General features: G+C 42.2%; 1 protein-coding gene across 3 annotated transcripts in view; it reads left to right on the top strand.

The window, feature by feature from the left end:
* The window catches only part of ect2 (epithelial cell transforming 2), a 41314-nt gene extending 17770 nt beyond the window's left edge, over positions 1–23544 (top strand). For 2 of the 3 annotated variants that reach the window (XM_084355678.1, XM_084355677.1), the window contains exons 14-26: positions 1506–1625; positions 1745–1813; positions 2453–2563; positions 3818–3914; positions 4159–4240; positions 4694–4772; positions 5234–5353; positions 7002–7140; positions 9146–9300; positions 10951–11058; positions 13107–13241; positions 15333–15906; positions 22070–23544. In XM_084355678.1, the coding sequence (XP_084211804.1) occupies positions 1506–1625; positions 1745–1813; positions 2453–2563; positions 3818–3914; positions 4159–4240; positions 4694–4772; positions 5234–5353; positions 7002–7140; positions 9146–9300; positions 10951–11058; positions 13107–13241; positions 15333–15875 (1758 nt within the window). In that variant the 3' untranslated portion in view covers positions 15876–15906; positions 22070–23544. The remainder of the gene's footprint in view (positions 1–1505; positions 1626–1744; positions 1814–2452; positions 2564–3817; positions 3915–4158; positions 4241–4693; positions 4773–5233; positions 5354–7001; positions 7141–9145; positions 9301–10950; positions 11059–13106; positions 13242–15332; positions 15907–22069) is intronic. The other variant, XM_084355679.1, reaches the window with a different exon arrangement.
* The last annotated feature ends 1809 nt before the right edge of the window (positions 23545–25353 follow it).

Raw genomic sequence — 25353 nt, forward strand, 5'->3', positions numbered from 1 at the left:
TCTGTCTCCCGCCCCTTCAAAATCTTACTCTTTCAGATTTTTTTTTCTCAACTATCTTTCTTCTTTTCTCTCTCTCTCTGTCACTCTCTCTCTCTCTCTGTCTCTCTCTCTCTCTCTCTGTGTCTCTCTCTCTCCCCCTCCATTGTGTACTTCCCTGTCCCTGGAGTAAATCTGTGAATATAGGGTTAGCCCCATGGTGTTTTGGACTGCCTTGAATCTTAAAAGCAACTCTGCTGCTAAAAATCACCATAAAAATGTTGGCTCCACTACTGTGCCATTTATCACAGTAAAACACAGTTATGGATGACTCCATAATCCAGATGTTTAGTAAACACTGCATGCCAGGCACGAGTCGGAGTGCTGTTGATTACTGCCTATTTCACAGTCAGTCCGTGCTCCCTTTTCACTTCACTGTCAGCAGAGGAGAAATGTACTGGATCTGTGTTTCTGAGTGCAGCAGTTCCCTTTTTCATTTTACAGCCATATACTGAGGCAGCAGATGGAATAATGTTCAGATGGGCAGCAGACAGTGGACTTGTAATTGGATTTTATTTTTCAACATGACACAACAGTAACGCAGGTCGACTGCCTGTTTGGCTGTGTCACTAACATGGTGCAGCGTATAATCAATGGAGAGCCACATCATGTTATCTACAGCTGCCCCCCCCCCCCCCCCCCCCCCCCCACACACACACCCACAGTCATAACACAGTTAATCCTACAACAACCACAGCTTTCCACAGAATGTTTTGCATTTTTTGCTGTTTGCTTTTGTCTGCAGATGATGATATGATTGTAAGGCTCCGTAGTAGATTGAACCGGAACCGAAGCAAACCAGCAGAGAGCCTAACCCAACTCAACATGCATAACACAAACACACAAACAATGCAAAAGACACCCAAAAGACTGCTAGATACGATCCAAAAAGGCCCCGAGTGAATTGGACCCAGCTCCAAAATGCTGCCAACCCCAGCAGATCCAGGTGGTGCATCATGCTGGTAGCACCGATTAAATAACAGCCATGTTTAAAAAGAAACGGCAGTGCTTTTCATTTTTCACTGCAGTGAACATTTTCCCACCTTCTATATCAAAAAGCCAAAACGAACACATTTTCCTCTTTGAATGCAAAACAAAGTTTTACACTAACTGAGATGAATCACTGTACAAGAAGTTCAGAGTCTTCGCTTAAAGCCTCTTTATCACACACACTGACTGCAGCTTGTCCATGATGAGCCTATGGATGATCGAAGTATCACGATATGTTGCTGTTAGTGATAGTAACTATAGTAACAGCATGAGAAGAAATGCTCTGTCTCTATAACATCATGTTCAGTGCCCTTGGTTTGTTTTTCAGTCACTCAGTGTGAACACAAAAAGGACTAAAATATAGTTTTTCCTCAGCCTGGATCAGATAAACTTTCCTCGTGGATGCTTTGATTATTGTACAGTTTTGTGTAACATCGTCTTGCTAGTGATTTTTTGCGCCTATCTTTTTTGATGCGTAGCTTTTTAAGCTTCCATTGGAAAAAGAGGGGCAGGTGGGCGGTCCAATCCTGGCCCAAGAAGAAATGAAGACGATATTTGGCAGCATCCCAGACATCCACGAGGTTCACACCAGGATAAAGGTAGTGTGTCCTCAACATGTTTCCATCAAAACCAAGTTTGACCAAATGATTGTGACGGTGTAATTTTTGAGGAGGAGTTAGTTGATGTGTGTTTGTGTGTGTGATGGTTTGTTCATCAGAATGACCTCGAGGAGCTCCTGACAGACTGGTCAGAGGACAAGAGTGTCGGAAACATCATTCTCAAATATGTAAGTTCTAACAGATTACAGTACACAGATGATGAACGTGTCTTTGCTTATTTGCACATTTATACCAGAAAATACAAAAACACAGTTGCTTATGTTACACACTCATCTGTCGGAGACTGTAACCGCTGTTTAGGAGTCTCATCATCAAATCACTTATCAAAGAAGACGATGTTAACTAATATCAAAGGGAGTCAAGTGTGACACTGTTCCAACAGCTAGAAAAGGTCAAAGCCACTGACCAGACACTGAATCTGAGGACTGGTCTTTGCACGAAAAGCCAAAACTGTGTCTAAGTGATTCACTTTTCAGGGATGTTTGCCTGTGATGCTTCCTACGCCATCATGGCTGAAATTCTTCTTTGATGTTGATTTCACTGCTTCTTTAAAAATCTGTGGATTTACACAGGGTTGATTTGCTGAGTTTAAACAATGATTACTGTAATGCACCATATCGCAACACAGTATCACATATACGGGGTAGAAGTATTAAGAATTGCCCTCCAGTGTACAAGTACTGCAAATAATTTCATTAGACTAGAAGAGAAAACAGCTTCAAACTAAACATCTGGTGAAACCTCATTCTTGTATTTGTGTGGATTTTCCTTTTGATGCTTCGTTCCCCGTCTCTCTTTCTCTGCAGTCTAGAGAGTTGGTGAAGGCCTACCCACCTTTCGTCAACTTCTTTGAAATGAGCAAGGAGACTATTGTTCGGTGTGAGAAACAGAAACCGCGCTTCCATGCTTTTCTCAAGGTATGACCTTTGCATTGGTTCTGTTTGTGTTTGTTTGCCTGACTGACTGGAGGATGTGCACACAGATGAGACTTTCAAGAACTGGCAAAGACAAAAATCAGGACAACTGGGTGAATTATGACACTGCTACACAGCAACACTACAAATATAGCCTTGTCAGTCAGCCTATGGTCACTGTACATCATCCCTGTGACAGTCTGTTTGTCACTCGTTCAGATTATGGCATTACTTGTGCGCAGTATTTCTCAAGACCATTGCAAACGTGACGGAGATGTCGGCGCATCAAACACAGTTTTTCTTTCTGATCCCAACCTCTCATTTATCTTGGTTCCTCTTGGGGAGTCCCAGTGCCGAGGTTCAGAAATGTTGGCCTGCTGTTACTGGAAAGTTCATCTATCAGCGTCTTTACATGCACTTAAGCAACGTGGTTACAGTTCGTGTTCTCAAGCAAGTTTGTTTCTTAAATGTCAGGTAAATGAGAAGCCTTGTTGCCATAATGTGGGTCAGGGGTGAGAGAAACCTGTTTTTTTTTACTAAACTTCTCCTGGAGAACGCTGATGTCTGGACCTGGGTTTGTGTTTGTCTTTTCCCAAGGTAGCCATGTACTGAAAGAAATATTTCAGATTGGTAAAATGCCTGCAACTAAACATCTGACTCTGGGGGGGTCGCGGACAGCAGTGCATGTTAAATTGGGGGTCGCGACTCAAAAAGGTTGAGAACCACTGCTTTATAGAGCTCTGGAGTATCAAACCATCCATCTTTGCTCACTAAACCTTCATCTTCTTACTGTCACGTGTGCATAATACTACGGTGTATAAGCTTCTTTTTTAGAATACATTGAAATGATTGTTATCAGCCATGAGAAGCGGTTTATTATTGGCTGCCGTATTGGCTGAATAAAGTCTGTATGCATTACTAATAATAAACTTTCTAAGACGTTAGTTGGCTGTTATAGTAGTATGTTCTACACTGAATTGTGTCCAATGATAAGTAGCCTTTTTTATTCTGTATGTTGTCATGGGGACATATTATACTGTGGGTATGTCATTCAAAATCGCACAAAGTACTTTGTACCTTTCTTCTGAAGCACTGTAAAAAAATAATGGCTGCTATCTGCAGAGATGTCCTAATGAACAAATGGACTTTTGGAAATGACCTTCATGCCGCTGATGGTCTGCATGCAGTGCAAATTTCTGTTTGCTTAGGTTCACACAAACACACATGCTGTGTCAAGCTAACACTTTGATTTTGCAGATCAACCAGGCCAAGCCGGAGTGCGGCAGGCAGACCCTGGTGGAGCTGCTCATCAGACCTGTACAGAGGTTGCCCAGCGTGGCCCTTCTTCTAAACGGTAACTCACGTACACACCCCTTCGTCAAAACAGCTAAGAAGGAAATCACTTCTTGTGCTAATTACATCCCTCCTTGTCTTTTCTCCTTATCTGTCTCCTTCCATACCTGCCTCCTTCCTTCATTATCTCCTGTTGATACTGTCTGTAATTTCTTTTCTTCTCTGTTCTTTTCTTCTCACCTTTTTCCACATGATTTTCATCTCCTTCTGCCTCTTAAACTTTCCCTTTTCTTTTACCATTGCAGACATAAGGAAGCATACGTCAGATGACAACCCAGACAAGATAACGCTGGAGAAAGCAATTGAGTCTCTGAAAGAAGTGATGACGTGAGTCGGCATGACCTCAGCCCTTCTTTTGTGATGATCACACAGCAGCATTGTTTGATCTTTTCCAAGTCTTTTATCATCATATACGTTTGACCATTATGTAGGTTGAACTCTTAATAATTGACCATTGTTGAGCCAGGATTTTTTTCTCTCTCTTGAAGATTGTTAAGCCTTGACATATGTCAGAGCAGAATATGCATTTGGGAACTAGATACTTGATATTTCAGATCATTTGGAGGTCACATTCAGTTCTGTGTCAATAATAAAGAATAAAGAAGATACTAGAGTTGCATATTTGAGAGGGCAGGGTCAGCTCATGTTTTTCCATGATGAACAACTAATAATGGTTAATTAAAATTGTTTATTTTCTGGTGTTTCAGCACTATTGAGATGAACATTGACTTTATTTTCTTCTATGCTCTAACTCCCCCCCCCCCATCTCTTCCCCACCAGACACATCAATGAGGACAAGAGGAAGACTGAAGGCCAGAAGCAGATCTTTGATGTTGTTTATGAAGTCGATGGCTGTCCGGTGAGTCTGAGGATTCTTATTGTTTGCATGTGTGAGGTTGTGTTGGGGCTTTAATTGTAAGGCTGAGCATGTTGTCCCGTTTTATATAGAAATAACCCATTATAGACAGATCAGTCAAGCCATAGTTTGAGCGTGCAAAATACACATAATAATCTGCATAATCTGACAGTGACGGTATGATTGTTTTCCATAGGATGTCATCAATAAACTGCTGAGTAAGCATTTGATGATGTTTTAGAAAGTCTTCCTTATACAAGAATATAAATGTGTGATGCCATTAAAACTTTAGGAGCATTTTGATTTGAAAATATACGTAATCTTTCTGAAGAAGTGTTGGAGATGGCACATGGCCTGTAAGCCAGTAGAGGGTTTTTCCACTGCACATACTTGCTATCTGTTTCAGCCACCATAACACGCCCGACACATTCTTCTTAACTTCTATGCTTTGTCTTTCTTTGCAGGCCAACTTGTTGTCCTCGCATCGCAGTCTGGTTCACCGAGTAGAAACAATCGCCCTGGGAGACCAGCCATGTGACCGCGGAGAACATGTCACACTCTTCCTCTTCAATGACTGCCTCGAGGTGAGAACGCACATAAACACCAGTCAATGTTTCACCATCTTACAATGTCCATATTCGAATATGTGAGTCGTCATGCCCATCTATACTTTTAATCCTGCTCCCATTTTATAGCAATCACTCCGACCTGGAACGACAAGTCACATCAGATTCACCAAATTCCAACACTGACATAAAAATACAGCAACTGACAGCAGCGTCAACCTTAAATAGTCCAGAGTTCACTAGCTACTTGTTAGCTACTAAAGCTAGTAGTTTAGAGTTTAAATCTGGACCTTTCCTACTAGTCGTTCATATTTCGTACCTCTGCTGCAACCGATGATCTACAATCCTGAGAACACAATGGCACAGGGGACTAAAGTGTGCAGTACCAAGAAAGTAGAAAGACGACCGATTTATGCTAGCATATTTCCAGATGGCTGGCATGTTAGTTACCACACGAGCTACAGTAGGTCGTCATTTAGCCCAGCGTGTAGCCACTGAGTCACAAAGCTTCAAGAACCACATGAGATTGACATGTTACTTCCTGTTGTGGCCTGAAAGGTGCATTTGAAGCTCAGTTTGTCCAAGTGTTTTTGTATTAAAGCTCAGCAGCTGTGCAACACGTCAGCCATGAAGTCTGCTATATTTTAGATTACTTTCACTCCACAAGTGGCCTTTTCTGTGTCTGTTTTTAGACAACAAAGTTTCTCCAGTACATCTCAGTTTAACCGTAGAGGTAGTGTCTGAGTCACCTGAAAGCCTTTTGTGTTTTTCAGCCTTTTAAGCCCTCTGATATCATTTAAGCAGTGACGTTATCCCTCCACTTCCTTCCTCTTTCTTCCTCCTTACCTTGTTGTTTGAGGGAGACTCAGCATGGATCTCAGCATGTTCTTTAACACATGCTGAGATCCATGTGTACATTCAGCGGTGAGCAGGAAAATGGGCCTTTTGCTGAACAGCAAGATTGAATAGGTGATTGATTCATGTGTGTGCGGTCTATCACTGCTGACACATGTGTGTGTTAATTAGCAAAGGGGTAGTATAGTACAGAGCAGGACACTCATGGGAGAGAAGAGGTGGGTGGCTACGCTGATTCAGGACTGTCAGCGTCACCCCCTAATGAGCCTGTGTGTGTTTGTGTTTGTGTGTGTGTGTGAGAGAAGAGCACACACACACGTTTGTCTGACACTTTACATGTAGTCCATGTAGCTCATTGAGTGAATGTTGTGTTAGAGTGGGTGGCCTCAGCACTCCTTCATCATCACTAATCATTGACAAACTCTTGCATTAATATAATCACTCTCTGCGACCCTCTTCACTCACACTACCGAATCAACAATGACCTATGATGTAGTGTCCCATTTCATCCTCTCTCACACCTCTCTGTCTTCCTCCCTCCCTCCTTCCCTCTCTTTCGTCGTTCTCAGCATCTAATTAATGTGGCATTAATGAGTTGCATCGTTTACCTCTATGAAGGCCTCATTGATTTATTGCCAAGTAACCAATGGCAGCTTCACCCACGCACTGCAAAACACACCCACACTCAATTTAAAAATCACACAGGGACACACAAGTTTCCTGTCTTCACGTTTACTGCCAAAGTTGCTGATTGTGTGTGTGTGTGTGTGTGTGTGTGTGTGTGTGTGTATCTATGTGTGTGTCTCCGCAGATTGCGAGGAAACGACACAAGGTGATCAACACATTTAAGAGTCCGCTGGGACAGACGAGACCACCGCCACCGCTCAAACACATCGCACTGATGCCGCTGTCCCAGATTCGAAGAGTTCTGGACCTGCAGGACACTGAGGGTAACACAGCGGCAGCACACACACACAACACACACACACACACACACACACACACACACACACACTGGAAACCTGCTGCTGCTAATCACTTTGTCTGCACGTCATTAGAGGGTGTTTTTTGTTTTCAACCTGCACTCCACTGGACTGTCCCTGTAATACAGCACGATGCTGGAAACAAAGACAAGCCAACTCTGGCAGAAGCCATTTCCCAGTATGTTCATTCAGTAACGCTTTGAGATCTGAGGCAGCCGCTAAACATCATTTAGAAAAATCCCACAGCAAGCGTGGAAGTCATTAAAAGTATAATGTCACTTTGGTCTTTTCTTTGATTAAGAATGTTGATTAGTTCCTGATTCAAAGGTCGTTTTTCCTTTGAGACACCAACAAGAAAGCATTTTAAAAAAACCTTCACAGGGATGTTCACAATTTGTAAGTCTTTCCCACAAATCGTGAATCATGTCAATCAATAATCTGTCAGAATAACTGCAATTTGATTATTAATGTATTTCATTTTATTTTATTCACCATACAGCAGCCCTACTTTTGTCCGTACCGGGCATGGGACAAAATCCATCGACCTCCGTCCATTAAAACATTGGTTTCAAATGGCCGATATGATATATAAGATATCATAATGATATTAAAATGAAATCGCAGTAGGAAGTTTTTATGAACATGTGAAATAACAACAGCAAATGTAACAAACTTCAATGTTCATATTGGCATTACTTTAGGACTGACTGCAGAAATTGTGACCCAGTACTTTTATTGCACACTGGTCAAATTATTGAATTACACAAACATGCACGGCAACACAACTGGAAGTGGAACGGTGACGTCTGGTTCCTGTTTCATACCCGTTCACTCCTCTTTTGTCAGCTTCTCTTCACATGTTGGACAATGAAACACAATGAGCCGACCGCTGAGGAGAGACAGCCTGAACTGTGTCAGCAGTCCTCTTATACAGAGCGTTTAACTGAAATTACAGCTGAGATTCCAGTTTTTGCATGTGCATAATGTGGATGTTTTCAAGAGCACTATAAAGGGAATAAATTTCACACTTAGAATTTAGACCCTCAACGCAAATGTAGGTCAGTAATGCACTGTATGGTTAATAGTGATTTCAGATATCAATTAAATGTCCTTTTCTCGTCCACACGTGTTTAATTCTCTATTTTATTACTGCAAACTATAGAAGATACTAACATATAATTATATCAACAAACAAACAGGAAATGATTACTGTAACTGTCCATCAACATCTACAGAGCTCTAAAGTCATCTGGTTTCTGTTTCTCTTTTTTGTTATTGGGGCTGTTTTTTTTCTGCCTAAACGATGAATAGTGCTGCTGTCACAATATTATACGACAACAGAAATGAGAAATGAAAACAAACCATCAGCTTCACGGAATAACTATCAAGAGAAGTACCAATGCTGATGAAGCCGAGCAATATTTAAAAGCAGAGCGTTCATTCAACTTTGGGAGGGCAGCGATCAGATTACAGCTGCACATCTGTCTGTGGGCCGACTAATCGGCAGAGTTACATATCGTTAAAACATTTCTGAGATCACTCTTACTGTTCCTCGTGCTTAAAGGCAGCTCCAGGATCCAACACTTCAGGATGCAGTTTGACACGCTGACAGGAATAATTGCGGGAGGTCGGAAAGCAGGTGTTTCTTATACAGTTTCCTTTATTTTTTTCTATCCCTGTTAGGAGTTTCATGGGGAAAATATGTTATTCAGTAGACCAGTAACGATTCATGTTTATGGAGTTAGGTTCAAGTGCTCAAGTTGATTTGTCTGTCTTTCTTTTTTCCTTCCTCCACTTCTGTCTGCTCTCATCTTTCCATCTGTTTCTCTTCCCTCATCCTCATCTTATTCCGTCTCATCCTTTTCATCCCTGATTTCCCTCCTCCCTTCTTTCTGTTACTGTTCATTATTTTCCCGTCTCTCGCTTTTACCACTGTCTGTCCATCTCTCACTCTCTCGCTTCCTTCCCTCAGAGTGTGTGAATGCATTCGCCTTGGTGGTTCGCCCTCCAACGGAACAGGAGAACTTGTTGTTCAGCTTCCAACTGGCCGGAGAGGAGACAGTTAAAAGCTTCTGGCTGCGAACACTTTGCCGCCACGTCGCCAACACCATCTGCAGGGCTGATGCGGTGAGTCACCTCACCCACAACACTCACCCTCACACACAACAACAAAGAAAGATAGGTAGTTTGTCAGGTCATCGCCAGGCAGGGAAGGAAGCTGTGATGGCTAGATCAGCTGCAGTTTACACATTTGGTCCAGTCTTGGTCTCCTCACCTTCCTCAGTTGCGGCAAAATTTGGATAAGAAAACTTTCTACTGTATATGTGTGGGCCAAATGGCATTTACCTGCAGGAGTCGTGAGGTCATGTCCTCGTCTGTGCTGGTTTGGTATCTTGGTGACTCAACATGTACCCTGGAGAGGTGAGAAGTGTCCAATCAAGTGCCACGCTGCAATAATGATGCCCAGAATGACTGCTTGAGCGTGCACAGACCAGTGTGATGCCAAATTAAAAAAAAAAAGTTAATTCTGTTCACCTAACCAAAGCTAAATAACAGTCCTGCACTCAATCCTCCCTTCACGAAGGCGTTAATGTTTTAAAGATGTTGGTTTGGTCTGATATTGGAGGATGTAGTTTATGGTGCTGTTGAGCTGCTCTGCATTATACAGAGAGATGTGTCTGTTATTTCACCTACTCACGCTGATACTGATGGATCTGTGATAGGTCAATATCAGCCAGTAATATCAGCTATCCGATATATCAGTCAAACTCTGAGCAATCACAATCAACACTATTACATATAACTGCTATGATCACACTCTCATCTGTCTTTTCAAATAACAGTGCTACAGATGCATCTGGGGTCAGATGTGTTTGTGAGACCAGAGCAACAGAATCTATTGTTGGTAAAAAATTAAGCTACTCTAGATATTATTTATAACTCGGAAAAGTGGATATTGGATTTTTAAAAAAGCTGTTCCTCAAACAGGAAGAAATGGTGGATTTGTTGGGGACTATTTTCAGCTGTGAATTAATCCACATTTGGTGCTTCAGTGAGTATTTCCGGCAGCAGGAAGGATTTAGTAAAAATAAACTGGAGTGTGTGTGTGTGTATGTGTGTTCGTGGTAATAAAGGAGCATGTCACCCAGCGCACTCACTGATGTGTTTCTAACAGTTTCTGGATAACCACAGAGCTGTGTGGCACAGAGGCTACACGGCCAATATCTGCACCAGTTTCGAGTTGGTTTTTGGTCTTTTCATGTAATTTTTTTGAGATCAAGAAAAACAGAATATCACCAACCTTATCTTTTAATGGTTTTGGGGGAAATTATGGAAAACTGACTCGTTATGAGCTGATTAAGCTTAATGATTATTGAGCCCATTGGAAAAATCTGGAAGTGAGGCTGTTGGCTGTATTTAGCTGAGCGAGCAGCAGGGGGCGATGTTGGCCTCTGTGTGCCCGCCGTCTCACAGCTGCATTCCTAATGCCGTTTTCACTGGGTCAGCGCTGCAATGTGAATACCAACGAGATAGAGCCCTGCTTGTTAACAAGCCCTCTGCAGGGTGAGGGGGAGAGGAAAATCAAGACTGTGTGTGTGTGTGTGTGTGTGTGTGTGTGTGTGTGTGTGTGTGTAGCCTATTACACAATCCCTATTGCAACTATTTTGGCAGCAAAGCATAATGTATCTATTGATATTGATTACATGAATTGCACACTTCAGGTCATGATTTATTATATTGAGTCTGAGGCTGTGTTGTTGTTTGTCTTGCATCCAGGAGGACCTGATTCAGTGTACTGACCCAGACTCACTGCAGGTCAGCACCAAGGATATGGACAGCACGCTGAGCAAAGGCTTCAGGGCCATCAAGAAGACCTCTAAAAAGGTAAAGGCAGAGGAGCTGGTTTCTCGTGATCAACCTTTCCAACTGCACCTTTTGCACGGATGGGTCATTATAACGTATATGAAAAGATGTCCTCATTCTGTCAGTCTAATCACTGCACTGTGTAGTCACATTATAGCACACAGTGAAACGCAGAATGACAGAATGTAAGGCTGTTTACTCCTACAAACCGAGTCTCGACTCAATCGTATTTATCTTCACCACTAAGTGATGTAGAAGTAGAGGAGTCATGGAAATGGATGACAGCACGACGCAGAGCAGCTCTGGTGCTGAATGCAGCGAAGTCAGAGAAACTAGTTTTTAACCAGACGCCGATACAACCTCGTCTACTGCCGCCCACTGTGATTGACCCTTCAGCTGACAGAGCTGTCAGCAGCCATGCAGTACACACACACACACACACACACACACACACACACACACACACGCACACACACACACATGCACACACCGACCTGAGGTGCAGAGTCTCCGAGTCGACCTGATGTCCTCATTTGGACGGTACTTTGTAGTTAATTGTAGATGAGATCGTGAGGTAAATATTAAAATGATTTCACAGAAACATGGTGGAAATAAGACAGAAAACATCCAGCGCAGACCTTTTCCCTTTGATGTAATTGTGCAGTCATAAAACAATGAGCTGGGATGGAAATCTTCTTTAAGCTCCTCTCTCTCTCCAGCTTATCCAGAGAGGGCAGCTGAAGGATTTGAATATTTAACAGAAGCATGATACTGCATAAAAGACTCTTTGGAACCAGCAGATAAAGATATGTGACATTGTCAAACAGTGTGTGGAAGAAATGGTTCATCTGATTTTAAAACCTGCTTAAAGGTTTTATGCATCGCAGTATCACAGACCAAAACAGATTGCTGCATAGGCCACACCTCCCCCCAACCACAAATGACCTCTATATTGCTATCCGCTCAACCACCATACTCCATTTACTGAACATAAACAGTAATTTTACCTCATAGATGGTTGTAAAATGCAATTCATTCAAACTTGACAGACGTGAAACTCAGGAAAAGCATCTTACTGTACCTGCAAATAATCTGTCTCTACCTGCTGTTTATTTCCTGCTGTCCATTGATAAATTGCTCAGCTTAGTGAGGAGCTATTTCTTCTATCTGCTGAAAACAAAGCTCAACTGATTCAGTCACATGTTTCTTTTCCTATAAGTTCTTCAGAATAAAAGTCTTCAGACATTTAGTAAAAGGCGCTTTTATTAAAAGTGCCAGTTGAATCCCCAAAGCACGCATGGCTGGGCCGTCTTACACGACAAGTAACAGAGAAGCTTTGATCACTACACATATAAATGTGTGTGACTTCATTCTCTGCTCAGGATGACGGTTCTTCCCTGAGTATTTACATAGCAAATGGTTGTCATATTAATGTTCTTAATATCATATATTGAAGCTTGAAGGAAACATGAGGTGTGTAAATGTTTACAGGTTTAAGAACAAAAAGTCTTCAAATTTGGCAAAACTTGTTTATAATTTTGGTGGTCAAAGGTCATTGACTTCACAAAACATGTTTTTGGCCATAACTGAAGAATGTTTGACAACATTTCACACAAATGACTAATAGGTTGAAATGAATGGCGCTGTAGACTTTCCTCAATGCAGAAGATTTCCTTGCTCTCCCCCAGATGGCTTCGGTAAGAGTCTGACTCCACCTGTGGTACGATCTCCTGCTGTCAGTCTGATTGGTTGAAGTTAGCCAGTGATGATGGTTATTATGACCCCCTTTGACTTTTGTTTTTTTGTTTTTTTTAACAATTGTTGCTCTATTCAGGTAATGTCTGGTCCAGGTGGCTCTTTAAAAAGTACTGTCTGTGGTGTGTTTCCGTTTTGAAATAAGTAAAGAACAACAGGTTGTTGCCTCAGCAGGAGTCAGTGTAAACAGACAAAAAGAGGACTTTCTCAGATACTGACAATTCAGTGTCTGAACATCCAAGATGCAAAAAGAACCACCTATTCAACCTAAATGCTTGATTTATTGACTTTCTGTGGGTGTATGTGTGTTCTAGGTTACAAGGGCTTTTTCTTTCACCAAGACCCCAAAGCGTGTGATCCAGAGGGCGTTCATGGCCAACGGTACCCCAGATGAGAAAAGCCAGAGGCTCAGTTGTGAAAACCACAACTGCAGCAGCGCCACGCTGGCCGTAAGTCTTTGTGTTTACTTGTCTGATTAAAGAAGTCGTCAGTCTGTAATATGAACTGTGCAGATGAGCCACACCAAGATAAAGTGTGTCCTCTCTGTTTATGTATCTGTTTGTCTCAGTCAGGACACAACTGATACACAAACGTAGCCATTTTTTCAATTTAATATTACGTCAGTCATTCAGTTTCTTGAAAAAGGACATGATGCTTTCTTACATCTGTGTTCTTTGAGACTGAAAGACCAATATCTGTGTTTTGGTTCAGTTCATACTACATTCAATAATCAAGTTTCTCGAATTTCCCCAAACTGTTTACAAAATGTGTCTTCTTTGTTTCACATCTCAGTTAATTCTGGGTGGCTGTTGGCTGTCTCTCTGTCCATCTATCTGTCCATCTGTTCCTCATTTCCCTTCTCTTCTCTCCATTTCTTTGTCCTTTTTGCTGGGAACCAGGTGATTGATCTCTCCATCAAACCATGATGGAACAGCTTTCAGTCGCTGTCAGCCGTTTTGATCTAACCTGATTAAAAGGCAGGAAAAGGGCTTCTGCTCTTAAATGTGCTGGGACTTTCCTTGTTCTCATGTAGGACTGTTATTTTAGCAACTTCCTTACTTATTCTCCGACAGCACACTTAAATGGCCAGGTTTTGATGGTGTATTTTCAAGAAGAAGAGGTTTACAATACTTTAAAATACAGTAAACATCAATGTGAGTAGTTACTAAGGAACCAGTGAGAAATTAGTGATTAGTTACTGAAAGAGATGCACAGATTGACATTTCTTGGCCTGTTCTGACCTGCTGATTCCAGTTTTAGCTGATTCTTATTTTCTTTTTTAAAAACTAAAATTAACAGCATATGCAAGCATCTTAATGTTTATAGGATAACACTGACTTTTAGATAGGCCTGCACCTGGTTACAAGATCTTGTCACTCTCAAACAAGTTTCAAAATAAAGTCCTCTGTTTGGGCCTGTTTCTTTCCTAGCGCTGAAAAGCGCTGGCAGAGTGACATATGCTAGCGCTATGGTATCAGAGGGCCGACTACACAGCTAATAACGAGCTTACAAGGCAAAGAAGGGTGATAAAAGCAACACACTCGCCAGAAACATTCAGTGTACAGACAGTCTGCTTCCACAAATGGGCTTTACTGTCTAATGATGGTTTCGGTTGCCTGGAAAAGAGTGATGGTGATGCCAGCAGCGCCTTTCTGAAAAGCTGAGAGATTTTCAACTAGAAGTGCTCAGGGCGGTCGCATTAGAACGGGCGCAGCGCTCTGAAAAAGGGCGCTTTGTATAAATCAGGTATATCTGACGCTGACGGGCCTAAAACTTTTCCAATTCAGGTTGATCGGTGCATCTCTAGTTACTAGAGAACAGACTAACGAATCATTAGGTAAATATCTGAATTGGCATAAACAATCTGCCATAGTTGTGCTGATGTTGATCCTTGCTACTTAATGTTGCTCCAGGACCATCATTACGACTCATCCAATCACGTATTTGTTTGCACATGGGAGAGGTTATCCTTTAAATGTTATCTACTATCTTTTCCTAAACCTAACTAAGTATTTTTGCTGCCTAAACCTAAACAAACTGTGATAAGAACTGTGAAGAAAAAAAGGAAAATACTATGAACTTGTGTAAGAAGTCAACAGTCTGAAAATATGTTCCAACTGGAACACTTTATATTTTGAAAATAAAACAGAATAAAGGCCCCTGGCTGTGATTAGACAATAGCTGTTGGATGGAGGGGTTTAACAAACTTAAAGTTACTTAGAGCAGAATCAAGACACTTAAGAAAAGTACAGTACTGGTCTGTCCATGTATGTGATGTTAATGTCCCCCTGCAGACGTGTCTGCCCTACTCTGCCTGACATTTTAGTCTCACTTTATGTGCTATTCATTCTGCTCATACTATGCTCTTCCAGAGGAAGATAAAGTGTTTCTGTCTTGTGTTTTACCCTCTCTCCCTGTTTTATTTCAGTTCATCTCATTTTGTTTCAGCATGTATCTTCTCTGCCTGCCTTGTCTTGTGTTTTTCCGTGATATGTAAATCCTCCCTTCCATATGTGTGTCCCCTCTATTATGCACTCCAGATGTCTCGTTCTGCCTCCACGTTCAGTTTGAATGATTCTGCCAAGAGCAGTGCGGTGGTGCAGCGCTCTAACTCTCTGGATCATCCTCCTGTCAGAGCCAGGGTCCCTGTCTGTATGCGTACCCCCTGCAGCCCAGCCCCAAACCCTGCCAATAGCCCAGGCCCCAAACCTGCCCCCGAGTCCAGCCGAAGCCTCTGCCCAAACTATAGCGGCCGAGAACGCAAGTCCCTCCTTCCTGGTCCAATATCGACTCATCAAGCACAACCTCGCTCAAGCCTCAACACTTCTGTGCAGGCCACCTCTTCAACCCATCCCACTTCCACTTCAGTTCCAGCTGTCCGAAACTCCAGAATCTCCCAGCCTAGATCCAGCCAGCATGTTTCCAGACACCTCCCCTACGTAGGGTCCCAGCAGAAGTCCCTGGCTCCTCAGGCAGTTAGTGTCAAAGGCAGGACCTTTTCTGAGTCATGCAGGGATCGCCAAGTCCCCTTGGACCCACGCAAGGCTGTCCTGACCAGTCCTCGCAGGGAGACTCTGCTCTAAACCATCGCTAAGCGCAGTGCTGGAGTCTGATGTGAGCAAACCATATTGTGCTCTATTGCAAACTAGGGGTGCACCAATTCCACGTTTAATTTCAAATGAATCCTTACTACTTCCTATTAACATCAAAATACCACCGGTGCATTTCTGGCCCAAATCAACCCCTTAGAAGCTGAGACCCTACGTCAAATATGAACCAGATTAATGAGGGTCTGCTCTACAGCTTAATTTTGAACTCCAGTCATTAGATGAGAATACATAACCAGTGCTGGGGGTAATGCTTCTCCCCACTTGAGATTGGCATTAGTGTAAAGGGCAGAGATTTTAAGGGTTGATTTGGAAAAGCTCTGTTCCTTTGAATCACCTGGGTGACTAACTGGTGGCGGTGGTGTTGGCTTGGATTACTCACTAGGTGGCTGCTATTAATATTGGGCTGCATACAAAAGGGTACAATGGAGCTGTGCTCGTGTCGAGCTGGGACATAAAAGACTTTTGTCCAGGTGGATTCCTGGAAAAAGGCTCCTTTTTAAAGGCATGCCATCACCTAGAATATTTGTTTTTCCTGTCAGCTGTTAATCTCCTTTACGTGAACTTTCAGAGCGTTTTGTTTCAATCTCCTTACTTGGAAAAGTAATCTCAGTGCCAGTCGAAGACGGTATCAAAGTAAATATCAAAATGGCATGCCTTTAGTTTTGGATGCTATGCTCTTTAACACAAAAACGGCTCACTGAATTAAAATGTCATTCTGTTCATGGGGCTGACTTCTCAGCTGAGACTCAACATGTCGTGGCAGCTCACCTGTTAACTGTCCTACATTTTAACCACTTGTGATGGTTCAGAGCACATAATATGTCCCGTACTCACCTCAGACATGTCAAACCCTATTTCTTGGGCATTAATACCTTTCAGACAGGCTGGGCAGTGTTTATATGGCTGCAAACTGGATACATAACACGATGACAGTGTGCTCTATTTGGAGAGCATTGAACCATTTCACAGCGAACCCACGGCTTTTCATTGCAGCCTGCCATTAAAACACAAAAGCTTAGGAATTGACCATTTCACTTCCATCTTGCATATCCATTGATTTGTATTGACATGTGTGTAGAAATGTCCTATTTCTCATCAAATTAGATGAAACTGAAATTACTTCACACTAAAAAAACTAACAAAAAGAAAGACAGTGAAAAAAGTATAAGTATTCAAAGTACTTTTACCTCCAAGTTATACTCAGATGAAATACTTCAGCACATTTATTTTCTTTACAACAATCTACAGCTTACTGTTTCAGGCTTCCTCTGACTGGAAACTCTCCGTCCTGCTGTGCATTTAGCTCCGTTAGCTGTAGATTAACAGCTCTGTTAGCTGTTAGCTCCGTTAGCTGTAGATTAACAGCTCCATTAGCCGTTAGCTCCTTTAGCCAAACACAATGCAAGACCCTGCTGCTTACTGGCTATTAACAGCACACTAGCTTTCTCCTGTCAACCTCAACACAGATTTGTTGTTCACAATTTACCGTTACCAGGGAAAAATGTGTGTGCTGCATCAATAGTGGATTTCAACATAACTACCTTATCTGAGTAAACTCGTGTCCATATGTTGGGGAGTTGGTTGGTTTGTCAGCGATATTGCACAAAAACTACTGAACGGATTTACACAAAACTCTAATGTTGGATTGGTCTCAGCCCAGAATACACGTCATTAACTTCTGCTGCAGATCTGGGTTCAGAGATGGATGCAGGATTTTTTCTTGCTTCTTTAACATTGCAAGATGGGATGTTTTTTGGACATTTTGGTTAATTTCTTAGGGAATAATGCATGGATCTTATTGAAAAACAGGCATATTTAGGTGGCTGGTATCTGTGAATGAGTGCAATCTGATGCACAGATAAAGTGGACTGTTGGGCCATTCGCTAGGAGCTGTTGTTTTCATGGTGGGACATAAGTATCAGGACACTGTGGAAATCTGCCGCCCGTCCTTTTGCCGTGTATGTAGCACAGTCGAGTCGGTCTGCCTCGCCTGGAATAAAGACCACCCTACTGGCACTGACAACAGAGGAGGCCAGCTACCTAACTAAATTAATCAGGAGACAAGATGTGTTGGGTCGTGTCTGATTACGCTCAGGAGATAATGATCAGTGTGTTTGCACAGCGTGTGTGTGTGTGTGTGTGTGTGTGTGTGTGTGTGTGTGTGTGTGTGTGTGTGTGTGTGTGTGTGTGTGTGTGTGTGTGTGTGTGTGTGTGTGTAGACTGACAGTGTAGACAGAGGGAACGAGGCGGACCGAGCAGACCTTCCCCTCGCATCACGAATGTGTTGAAGTTTTACAAACAGTCAGACTTTTTAGTGATGCAAACTGGTTCAGACTCGGCCGCGCTGCAGTGTGGAAATACAAAAACACATTACTCCACATTATAATCTCTCCTTTCATCCAGCCTCTCTGCTGTCTTCTGTCACACTGATTAGTAACATGGTTACACAGATGCATTCTCCAGAGAAGGTTTGTCTGAACCAGGTTACTTAAGTACGTTTCTACACACTGCAGCTTTTAACTGGTCACATCATACGCTCACTTTCCAGCAATTACTGGAAAGTCAGTCAGTCAGTCAGAACAGCATGTTGCAACATTAGGTGAAAAGAAAAACCTTTTGAATTTTATCACAAGTTCACAGGTGGTAACTGTGGAAATGATTATAAGTATCATAATAACTGACCCAGCAGCAGGACTTTCAAAGCTTTAGCTAAGTGTGCTTGGCAAAAATAATAGTGTTAGTACTGTAAGTGTTAGTAGTATTCACTCTACAAAGTCCTTGTCCACACTTGTACAGATATTTTGCGACATGTTGAGGTGATGAGGGGAGCACAGTATTATGTGTCATCTTATAATTTATTAATATTCTTCATTTTGATATTTGCGATATAAAACAAATATAAGAGATGAAAGTAAAAGTACACCATTGTAGTTTAGAGTATAGAGCTGCTGGATATGTTGTTGTTACAGTGAGTGAACTGGGAGCAGATTGCAGATCTGTGGGGGCTGATTGCCACAGTTTTTTCTTTCCACCACACTCTGGATTCCAAGTAATTAAAATAAATACGCATTAGATTGGATAATGTTGCAGCCTGATATCTTGTAAATTGGATGTCTGACTGTCCGTCGTCATCAAATCAGTAACGTGATGCCTGAGTGGCACAGCAGGCGTTACTCCAAAGAGTGCAGCATTAAATATGAACACACACGCATGACTTAACAGTTAATTTGTAGTAAAATAAAGTTGTGGTTTTTTTTATCGTTGTGCTCAAGAGACACAGATGTGAGGAGCATGTGCTGTGCCAGTAAGCAGTGTTTAAAATATCCTCCGACCATCAGGGGTCTGGTTCTGTGCACGGACCTTCCACAACAGAATAGCTTCTCTTCAGGCGGCCGTCGGCCAGAAGGAGAACTTACAGAACATTTTTATTCCCTCTGCAATTATTCATTTTAAACACGGCAAAATAGACACTACTCTTCTAATGTAGCTTGGCACACGTGCATATAACTGTGGATGCTTTTTCGTGTTAGTCAGGCCCTAACCCAAGGTATGGATACTTTCCTTCATTGTTTAAATCTTCTGATGCAGTGTATAAATTACTGTGAGGCTTTTCTAGACACTCCAAACCCCATTTTTTTTATTTGTTGTTGACTGGTTTATGTTGAGCAGATGAGGACTGATGTTTAGCGGTCTTTGAATACTGAAATGTGCCTTTTCAGTCATGCAGAGCTGCAGAGTTTAGCTTGAAGTGAGGTGAGGAAGCAGAGACGAAGAGCCAAAAATAAGCAGCTGATGTCTGTGAACGTGCTGTTTACACAGATTTCATCATCTACAACAACATTTATGAAGGAAGACAATCACACCGAAAATTGTACTGACGATAGAACACATCAACACCACAGTGTACTCCTTTGTCGAGTTTGGGTAAACTTTATATACTGTGTAAAACAGTCTCCAGAAAAATAGGAATTATTTCTGCCTTCATTTGAATTCGGCATTAAATGTCAGAGAAAGTTCTGTTAACAGTAACTCGCTGGTCCGCTTTTTTCCTTCCTACTGAGGCGTGTTGTACAGTAAAAAGGATCCCAGGGGCATTTTCATGGCTCCACCTCACTCACAAATGCCACCCAGTGGTTGTTGTGCCTGTTGTGATCGTAGCAGTGCTGTTACTGAGCGGCTAAATAACACAAGGGAGCTACTACACCTTCTGTTTCACATTGAATTTTCACACTGCCGTCCTCCTGCAGTGGACTGTTAAAACCAGAGATGCTCCTCCAGGTTTGATGTACAGTCCATAGAGCTGGTAAAAGCTGCTGTGACAGTGTTGCGATCGGCCCGTCTTAAGTCGCTCCAGCAAAAACCACATTTGGGTAAACGTCAGTGCTGAGAGTGAGACTACCTCCCCATCATGCGGGCAGCATGCCACTGGAAGCACATCAATCTGTGAGGTGTGTTTGAGTGTGTGCACTGATGCACGCTACAAAACAACAGCTCATTAGCGTGCAGGCTTAGTTATGGCAGGTGTGTAATGAGGGTCACCTTTGCATGCGTTGTGACCAGCGCTGCCCTTGACCTCGTCTTCCTCTGCAGTGAAAGCAGCCTGTTAATAATCTCGTTGGTTCAGCCCTCATCGTTCTCCATGTTTCTGAAGCCCTCACTAACATGTCAAGGATGCTCTGAACTAGTTTGCATTCGTCATCTGACACCAACAAGGTAGGAGAAAGACATAGTCTCTGCAGAAATGCTCACAGAGAGCTCTCGGTGTGAGTGTGTGTGATTGTGTGTGTGTGTGGAAGGCAGGTGGAAAGCTACTGAAGTGTGATTGTGTTGGCAAAGGTTGCTTGTCTCGATTAGTTCGGTGCCAAGGTTTGGCTTTGAAGGCAGAGAGGCTCTAGTAGCAGCGTTTGTCTTTGTGCACTCAGTAATTAAAAGGAGGCAGGAGCACATAAACCGACCTTGTCCCTCTCTCACACACACACACACACACACACACACACACACACACACACACACACACACACACACACACACACACGCTCCTGACTGTAAGCTAGAAAGCTCACTTGACAATCTAGTTGCACAGACTGGTAAGGATGTTAATTCAAAGCTCACATGGTACGAGGGCAGCAGGCTGTGCCTCTGTTCACATGTTGCTGTCGGTAATCTCATTATTGACAGTTGTTGGGACTTTGCTAACGCAGCAGGGAAGAAACTAACTGCTAGCTGTTATGACCACGGTATAAATGTTGACAAATGATGTGTGGAAGCACTTTAGATTCAACAATGTAGATGCACAAACTATCTGAGTAAAGTTCCCTCACACTGACCGTCTGCTGCCTTTTTGAAAAATGCAAGATTTCTGTAATAATTCCAAACTTTATTCATCCTCAGTGGAGCAATTAAATAATATATGAAGCACATCACACACACACACACACACACACACACACACACACACAAATCTTAATGAAAAAAAGTAATGCAATAAACTATTTTTAAAGAAATCCTGAAACATAAAGTGTAAAGTAACGGCTAAAAGTGCAGTGTGGTCGGTTCATGAGTGCAGTCGTTGGAAGTGTGGGTGGAAAGTTACCTACGCTCAACGAGGAGCTCAGACTCCAATAAGCAAACGGCCTCTGGCATTAAAGGTTTCACTCAGAATCGATGATCAAATCAGGGAAGTTATCAGTGATTAAGAGCTCTGACCTGTTCCATCGTCACTCAAGTGAGGCAGCGGGTGCATTATTAATTTAATATCAGTTGTAGGCTACATATTAATTCAACGATAGTTCGCATTCGTTCAAACTGCACAGACACAAAGTCCACACAGCTACGGTGAGTACTCTGCGTTGAGGTTGAAGCAGACAGTGGGTGTGTGAGCTGTAACACAGAGGACAGTTTGGGCTAAATGTTTTTACCACTAACTTTTATTTTCTATATCACAAAAAGTTTGACTAACCTGAAGGTCTGTGTCCACGTTCTGATCGTCTGACTGCTCATGTTTCTTTACACATTGGACTCATAGCTTTCCTGGAGTAAACAATGAATATGAGCCAAGTTTTAACAAACTACAGTGATTCTTTAACAACATAATTGGGTTTTAACATTTTATCTCAGGTTTTTTTTATTTTACCTTCATCATACATTTTCCTCTCCTCTGTTTACAGGCACACCATTCCCCCTCCATGGTCAATCTGCCTTCCATGTTTGAGAGGAAGTACCACACATTCAGTCGCTCGACCACCCACCTCTTCTGAGATGCTGCTTGTTCGGGAGCACCAGCAGGGGTCGACCCATCTCTTCACCTCCTTTGCCTTAACTGCAACTAACAGCGAGATCTGAGCGGACAGGTGTTTGTGTATAAAGCCAAAACTACCTGTGAAGTATGGCAAACTAGAATTTGTCCATGCTGGAGCTCTGCACGGACTTTTCCAAAATCCAAATGAAAATGGCATCCAGCCACAGTTCGTCTGGGACAAACTTCAGTCTGATACGCGGCAGTATCAGATTTGTCAGCGACTGTTGGAGAGAAGCTTGGACCAAGTAGGTTTAAAATAAAGAACCAATCATTCAGCTAAAAATGTTTGTGCAAGACAAACAAATCTTTCTCGACCTGACGAGGCAGTTTGGTGCATCTGTCCGAACATTCAATGCTTGAATCTAGACTGTGTCACGAGGAGCTAACTGGAACGGTACTGTACCATGCTCGGGGCTACAGGTGTGTGTCGGCACTGGTTCGGATCAGGTTCGCCTGACCCTTAAAAAAATGAAGGATGTTCTGCTTTTTGTTTTGCATTTGTTGATAGATTTTCTTGACAGTTTTTTGTTGATGTACTTGACACTTGTTACATTTTGTGATCACACGTTGCCCGCTCAGCTTCCTGGTTGTTGGCATTGTTCAGTGAGGTATCGACACTAACTACAGACCAAGTGAATATCATGCGTCTCTGGTCTCGACAGGGACTTGCTGTCTCCAGACGTCCCTGGGTGATAGTTTTATTTCTCTGTTCTTTGGGAAAGTAAAAATAACATTTAACTTTAGACACTGAGGTATTTTCTATTTAACAAACGCAGGTTGTTCAGCTCTTTGTTGGTTTTATCGACTAGTTTCAGTAACGAGGTTGAGCTCTCTTGCCCTTTACTGCATTGTTGCTATTTTTGATTAACGTACTCAGTGAGAGGCTCTTTATATTAACTGACATTTAATGTTGTTTTATTGTAGTGGAGTAGGCTTGATTTCACATGATATAATAATATTACTTACTGTAATTAACCAACCTTTAAAATGTAAACTTATGATAGCTTCCAGCTTTTATAAAGCTCCTATTTTAACATTTAAGAGATTTGGTTGTGAAGAATAAAAAGCACATCTGCTCTTCTTCTTCTTCTGTCGCCCGTCCACGTTTTAAAAGTCGTTTTACAGTGTGTGTGTGTGTGTGTGTTTGTTTTAAGAAGGGATGCTGCATCAGTGTACATATTTATTCCCAAGCAATAACTTTTATACTTGTTTTTCTTTTTTCTCTTGCTATTTATGTTTTTTTTTTTTCCACTTTCATGTCTGTCAGTTCTCTAATGCTGTTTTCACTGAGCTTCAATCCCCTCCGGTTGTTTCATCTCTGTATTAAATGCACTTAAACACGTACCTTAAGCTTTTTTTTTTTTTTTTTACTTTTTACTCCTGTGTACGTCTTTTATCATCAGAACAGTATAAAAACATTTTCATTCCGTTCATTTCTCAGGAGTGCAGACAAAATATGCCAAGTCATTAGTGTGAAAATAAATTCATTTATTTCCTCTGTGTGTGTGTGTGTGTGTGTGTGTGTGTGTGTGAGAGAGAGAGAAAACATGCCTATGGTTAATTCAGATCTTGTAAAAGTTTATCTTCAAATTTACAATCTAAGATATTTAGCCAATTAAGCTTCTTCAGTGAGGTTTAAAATGTTTGATTCACTAAATATTCTTGGAGCTTCCACTTGAGTTTGGGCTCTTTGAGGCGAGCTCATGATCCTCATCTGTACTTCACGTGATGCTCACATGATGTAGGAATTGTTTATTTTACATTCACCTTTGAATCAATGGAGCCGGTTGGATCATCAGGAGAAAAAAAAAAAGTAAACCCAGTCCAGAAATGGAGCAGCTTTTAACTGTAATAAGATGAAAAAGTTATAAACTGCCTGCGTAATGTGACAGTGAGACCGGGGAGCTGTACAAAGTTGCCATGGTGATTCTCTTTAATACTGTGGCCCTTCATGGATCACGGCAGAAAAACATCTATTGTTGGAATAATGTATGGGTTTCTGAAAGTGAAATGTCCATTTTTAACTCTTAATGCTGTTTCACACTGATCTGGTCCTCACCGACTGCTGGGGAACATTTCAGGCCTCCTTCGCTGCTGAGTGTTCCCGCGGCGCTTGGAAGGGACACAGATGAATACTCTGAATCCAGCTGCCTACCTGCGTCAGATGGGACACTTTTAGCTTAGCAGTTAGAGTCGTGGTCCAAAGTGTACAGACACTTTGTAAAGAGCATTGAAGAAATTCAGCCAGAAGCTTGTGGACGGCTGTCAAAAGAGAGAGACATGTAGCCAGATATTCATTACTGAACCAAACTTCATGAAGGTTTTTTGTAAAGTAGTTTGTGTTCCTCTCATTACATCACAGAAACATGAGAGCTGTAGAGATATAGGAAATGAAGACTGACATGATGAACATGTTCTGTACAAAGTGTGTGTAAACTACTGACCGCGACTGTACAGTGAAGATTTAGACTTTCAAAGGGTCAAATCAGTTTGGGCTCTCAGGGCTTTGAGACGCTTGATCGACTCCAGACTGTTTTTTTCCAAGTTTTTTTTTTTTATGTTTAAAAAGAAGTGACGGTCTACTTCAGCAGCAACACTGTTGCAACAGAAATGTTTTGTCGACTACAAAACTTCACCCTCCTTCCATCAGTGTGGGGGTTAGTAGATGAAGACTGAATTTTTAACCCCGAGTCTCAATTTCATGCTTTGACTCGACTGCATTTATCTGACAGCTGTAGTTACTTGCAAATTTTTCATAGTAGTGAAGAGAGTGATTGGTTCAGTCTCAAGGCTCAGCTGTGTATACAGTAAGTCCCAAAATGACATGACCGCTGCAGCGTACAGGTGAGAGGTGTGGCGGACATTCAGCCTCGGATCGCTCAACAGGAGAGCAGCAGCAGTCGTGCTCGTCGCCATATTGTTGTGACCTGTGGCCGCACCGGATGCGTTAGGTTATGCATGAGGGAATGACGTTCAGCTCGTCAGACATTTTCTTAATGTTGAAAAGTGACTTGAGTCCGAGTCGAGTCTCAAGTCACTGAGGGTGCGACTCAAGTCCCAATCTGCCTCCTGCACAGTCAGACCTTCAGTGTGTCCTCTTGCCCTCAGCTGAACCATAATCACATTAGCTACCCTCGAGTCGGCTGACTTCCT

This window comes from Pagrus pagrus, assembly GCF_965226575.1.
Source record: "Pagrus pagrus genome assembly, chromosome: 6".
Lineage (NCBI taxonomy): Eukaryota > Metazoa > Chordata > Actinopteri > Spariformes > Sparidae > Pagrus > Pagrus pagrus.